At 37.0% G+C, this 6,370-nt stretch overlaps 1 protein-coding gene across 1 annotated transcript in view; it reads left to right on the top strand.

The window, feature by feature from the left end:
* The window catches only part of LOC107714761 (ectonucleotide pyrophosphatase/phosphodiesterase family member 2-like), a 43,410-nt gene extending 38,023 nt beyond the window's left edge, over nucleotides 1-5,387 (top strand). Inside the window, exon 25 of the mRNA XM_016520726.1 lies at nucleotides 4,948-5,387. Coding sequence (XP_016376212.1) covers nucleotides 4,948-5,118 — 171 coding nt within the window. The 3' untranslated portion in view covers nucleotides 5,119-5,387. The remainder of the gene's footprint in view (nucleotides 1-4,947) is intronic.
* The last annotated feature ends 983 nt before the right edge of the window (nucleotides 5,388-6,370 follow it).

Here is a 6,370-nt window from a genome sequence, read left to right as displayed (position 1 = left end):
AAACACTCACTCGCTCACACACAGACACACACACTCACATATACACATTCACACACGCGCACGCACACACACACACAAACACACTCACATATATACACACACACACTCACATATACAAACACTCACTCACTCACACACAGACACACACACTCACATATACACATTCACACACGCGCACGCACACACACACACAAACACACTCACATATATACACACACACACTCACATATACAAACACTCACTCACTCACACACAGACACACACACTCACATATACACATTCACACACGCGCAGACACACACACACACAAACACACTCACATATACACTCACATATACAAACACTCACACATTCACACACACTCACACACGCACACACACACACAAACACACTCACATATACACTCACATATACAAACACTCACACATTCACACACACTCACACACGCACACACACACACAAACACACTCACATATACACTCACATATACAAACACTCACACATTCACACACACTCACACACGCACACACACACACAAACACACTCACATATATACACACACACACTCACATATACAAACACTCACACATTCACACACACTCACACACGCACACACACACACAAACACACTCACATATATACACACACACACTCACATATACACACACACTCACTCGCACACACACACACACACAGCGAGAGCTGCAACATCAGTAACACATACACACTCACATATAAACTCACACACACTCACATATACAAACACTCACTCACTCACACACAGACACACACACTCACATATACACATTCACACACGCGCAGACACACACACACACAAACACACTCACATATACACTCACATATACAAACACTCACACATTCACACACACTCACACACGCACACACACACACAAACACACTCACATATATACACACACACACTCACATATACAAACACTCACTCACTCACACACAGACACACACACTCACATTTACACATTCACACTCGCTCACACACGCGCACACTCAGACACACACACAGACACACACACTCACGCACACACACATGTGTGAAGTGTTTGTAAGATGTTCTCCTGTGCATATACATATGAATAATGTGCATAATTATTATTAGTGAATAATATGATGTGTGTAGTTTATTTATATCATGTAGGTCTGAGGTTTGACCAGGAGATGGAGACATTTAGAATCTAAATAAAACCAGACTACAACACACACACTTTTCACACACAGCGCTTTTCAAGAAGCAAGTCGTTGCAAAGCAGCTTTACAGAAAGACTAGTTAGGTACGCAGGAGCTAACCCATTAAGGGCCTTATAGGCAAGTAATAGTATTTTGTAACTGATACGGAACTTAATAGGTAGCCAGTGCAGAGACTGTAAAATTGGGGTAATATGATCATATTTTCTTGACCTGGTAAGGACTCTAGCCGCTGCATTTTGGACTACCTGTAGCTTGTTTATTGAAGATGCAGGACAACCACCTAGCAGTGCATTACAATAGTCCAGTCTAGAGGTCATGAATGCATGAACTAGCTTTTCTGCATCAGAAACAGGTAACATATTTCGTAGTTTGGCAATGTTTCTAAGATGGAAGAATGCTGTTTTTGTAACATGGGAAATATGATTTTCGAAAGACAAGTTGCTATCTAATATAACACCCAGATTTTTGACTGTAGAGGAAGTAACCGTACATCCGTCTAGTTGCAGATTGTAATCCACGAGATTCTGTGTACTGTCTTTTGGTCCAATAAGTAATATCTCTGTCTTATCCGAGTTTAATAGGAGAAAATTATTGGTCATCCAATCTTTTACATTTTTAACACATTCTGTTAGCTTAGATAATTTAGAAGTTTCATCTGGTCTTGTTGAGATATATAGTTGAGTATCATCTGCATAACAGTGGAAGCTAATCCCGTATTTTCTAATAATATTACCAAGGGGCAACATGTATATCGAAAATAGCAGAGGACCTAGGACAGATCCTTGTGGCACTCCATACTTTACTGGATTTAATTGAGATGATTCCCCGTTTAAATAGACAAAGTGGTAGCGATCGGACAGGTAGGATCTAAACCATCTTAAAGCCTGCCCTTGAATACCCGTATAGTTTTGTAATTGATCTATGAGTATGTCATGATCTGTAGTGTCGAACGCAGCACTAAGATCAAGTAAAACTCGCAATGAGATACAGCCTTGGTCTGATGCAAGAAGCAAGAACACACAGAGTGAGCTGTTAATTAAGCCACAATGACACTGCTTTATGATTCACCAGAGTAAATGATAGTAAAGGTGTAATTATATTCTTAACACAATGGGGAAAAAGTACAGTTTGGAAAGAGCAGTGTTTGTTCAAGTCTGCGGTTCAGACAGTGAATCAGTGCTGAGGGGCGGATGGAGTTAGACATCAGAAGCTCAGCAGTCTTTATTTAAATGTAAATAAATAAATAGTAATTCAATTTTATTATTTACCAATTACAATTGTAGCTCTAGACAATTACCTATGGCTATGATTTTATTAATACAGATGTCTGATTGATTTTGTAGTCTCAAGCATTCAGAAATCACGCAAAAGAAAATTAAGCAGTTTTTCGATAAAACCATGGTTCATTTTTGTAAGGGTTGTGATGTCCACGTTTTTTTTTGTTGAAGAAGTTATAGAGGCTGTGTCATCTATAGCAAAAATGTGGCCAAAAATTAGATTAAGTGGATATTTGAATTAAATGTTTGGTCAACAGCCTATTAAACAAGGATTTGATCATCCTGCAAGTATAACAGCAGCAATTACCAGGCCTTTGGTGCCCTTTACAGGCATTTGTAATTACATGTAATGTACAGAAATTGTTTATTTTGTTGGCTATTGCATTATGTATTTTAATGGTGTTATTCTATGAAACCATATAATTATTAATTAGCCTATCATTATTGCCTCATTGGTTTTATATAAGTCATTTTAAAGGCTGTTGTTGGCTTAGGTTTGTTTTTATAACCACAAAAAATATTATCTTAATACTTCTTTGTAAATTATTATTTGAAGTAACAAAACCATGGTTAATTTGTGGTTACCATGGCTACAAGAACCATGATTTTTTGGTTTTATTCATGTTAAAACCATGGCTAATTTTCGGAAGGGAACATGGAAACTCAGAGAGAATATTAGATGCGTTGGTGGTGGTGAAATTATTATGACATTATTAACGTCAACAGCCAAAAAGGATTCACAGGATTATGAATGTACCGGAAATTGATGCACGGCTTCGCTTTCATCTTTTTTTTTTCTTTTTTTTTTCTCGGCGCAGGATTGCTGATGTCTTTTAACGGGTATAGTTGTCCATCAATTATGGTCATTTGCATTCAGCCGCAAACATAAGGGCGAGCTTATGCGGGAATGGCGCGTCACGGTTTTTTTTTTTTTTTGAGCAACTGGGATGGTGCCCCCCCCCCGGGAGTTGGTGCCTTACGCAAACGGCGTACTCTGCGTATAGGGAGCAGCGGTACTGATAGTACCTTCACACATATGCCAGTCACCCATGCACTCAGATACCATGACAGACGTTTGCTGTTGCTTCTGTCGCTGATGAAAGTCTGGATGCTCCCTGTGGTCTTTGGGACTGAGAACTCGTAATCCATTTTTCGCAGAAACAAGTGGAAATGTGGACTCATCTGAGTACAGCACACTTTTTCCACTGTCGTTTTGACTATCTGAGATGAGCTGTGGCCCGGAGAACCCGGCGGCATCACTGCATAGAACTGATGTATAGCTTTCTCCTAGAGTAACAGAGATTCAAGTTGCATTTCTTGATGCAGCATCAGACTGTGGTTTTCTGAAGTACTCCTGAGCCCATGTGGCTATATTTAACACCGCAGCATGACGGTTTCTAATGCAATGCCATCTGAGGGGTCAAAGGTCAAGCACGCGATTTTGCATTGCGAAATGTGATTTTTGATTTGTTTGACACTTTCGTGAAATTTGGCACAAAGTGATGGTGATCCATAATCCAGCTTTGCTGGCAAAGACTGAGATGCTCCTGTTATACCCAAACATGATACCTTGACCTGTTACCAATTCAGCTGCTTACTCTGAACTGTTTCAAAACAGTTTAATGTGGATATTCTATAACCTTTTCACTTTTATTTTGCCTCTGTCCCAACCTTTTTGGAGTGTGTTGCAGCAGTCAAAAACAAAATGTGTTCATATTTACAAAATATATTTACGTTGGTCAAGTGAAAACTTTGGAAATCTTTTCTTTTGTACTTTTGTCAATTAAATAAAAGTTAAAGAGAATTAACAAATCACAGATTCTTGATTTTATTTCATTTTACAAAACGTCCCAACTTATCTGGAATTGGGGTTGTAATATGAATTTGGTTTTAAAATACTCATACTTGTTTGACTTTGAATATTTGACTATTTGATTTTCAGTAGGCCTATTTGAATTTGATTTGATTTTAAGTATGTGAATTCTGATTTTCAGGATTTTCATTTGAATATGTGCCTTGATCATTGGAATTTAAATATTTGAATTTAAGTGTTGGATTTTCAGTATTTTATTTAAATATTTGAATTTGATCATTTGATTTTCAGTATTTGAATTTGATCGTTTGACTGTTTAAATTTGAATATTTTCGGTATTTGAATTAGATAATTTGACTTTATAAATTTGAATATTTGTACTTTAATAAAAAAATATTTTATATTTAAATTTTAGGGGGAAAATCTGAGACCATTTTTTTTCTTTAATCAAAAGAGATAGGTTTAGTTTTTTTTTTTTTTTTTTTTAGTTCTGTTGCTTTTTTTGTTTAATTTCTAATATTTCGAGAGGAAATACATGAACACAGGCAGGAAAGCCGCTTCTGAAACCGTTTTGTGGCATTTTAAATGAAACGAGGTCAAGTGAAATAATAATAACCCTGTGTTTTTCAGCAGAGTTGGGAGGACGAGTCTCGCTGGGTGGAGGATCTGCTGAAGTTACACACGGCTCGAGTGCGAGACGTGGAGCTGCTCACGGGGCTGGACTTCTACCGCTCCGCCGCGCTGCCGTACACGCGTGTGCTGGCGCTCAAAACACGCATGCGCACCTTTGAGGACGACGTGTAACACTCACCGCACCCGACGCTTCCACTGTATAGTTTTATACACTGTGTCATATTTATTATTCACCTTCAAGCTAATAATGAAACCATCTCACAGCTCACAACACACAACCGCAGTCCACTTCAGCTTCCAGCTTCACGTCTGTAAACGTGTTCACACCATGACACAATTACCGCAATTACCAGACTTCCACAGAGAAATGCACTCGCATCCTTGAAAAACTCGTAAACTGTTTTATTTGTACACTCACACTTGTGCAACATTCTACATGAGCAGTAGAATGTAGTTTTTTTTTTTTTTTTTTGTATAATGATTCCTATAATTGTCTATTGTTAATGTCATAATGCAAGATTAATCTAAAAACTAAACCGAAGAACATACAATAGTTTAATATTAGTCGCTATAGTACAGAGCCAAATATGAACTAGCACTGAAAAATACTTCTAAAGCATCTATTAATCTCATACTGCAAAATATGATTTTCTTCCTGCATATTTTTTTTGTTTTCCAATACAAATATCTAAACATTTATAAAATAAGATGCATTTTCAATGCATAAGATGCAAGTCTTAAACTCAAATTCATAATAAATAAACTCAAAATTTTTAGTTTTAAGATTAAAAATTGTGATCATTTAAATTGTGATTTCTTTAAAAAAAAATGCAGGACTTAATATATTAAGTCTCCAGTAAATGTATCTTGATTTAAGGATGTTTAGATATTTGACCTGGAAAACAAGACAGAAACACCGAGGAAGAACGTCTTTTTTGCAGTGTAGTTATTATTAACTTTGACATTTCCGAATGCATTATAAAAATCATAAGTTGTATCTGTTAATATTATTTAATGGAGCTGAGCTAACATGAACTAACAATGAACAGTTGTATTTTTATTAACTAACATAAACAAAGATTAAGAAATACTGTAAGAAAAATATTGCTCATTGTTAGTTAATATTTGTTAATGCATAAACAGTCATCAACTTATTGGAGTTTATTGTGAAACGTTAGCAGTGTCTTTCAGTGGCAGTGTTTTATTTGTTGTGTTCTGGTTTTATCTATTGATTACGCAGATAGTCTTTCCACAGAAAGCCATAATTGTGAGGATGTGATCGTTCCAGCTCGTTGTTTAGTAGTTGCAATAATTATGACGTGGGTGAACGCAGCGTAGACTAAACACTAAGTGTGTCTGTCTGTGTCTGTCTGTGTCTGTGTCTGTGTGTGTCTGTGTCTGTGTGTGTGTCTGTCTGTGTCTG

Source organism: Sinocyclocheilus rhinocerous, unplaced genomic scaffold (genome assembly GCF_001515625.1).
Source record: "Sinocyclocheilus rhinocerous isolate Xijiao unplaced genomic scaffold, SAMN03320098_v1.1 scaffold359, whole genome shotgun sequence".
NCBI classification, from domain to species: domain Eukaryota; kingdom Metazoa; phylum Chordata; class Actinopteri; order Cypriniformes; family Cyprinidae; genus Sinocyclocheilus; species Sinocyclocheilus rhinocerous.
This window is presented reverse-complemented; position numbering and strand designations above follow the sequence as displayed.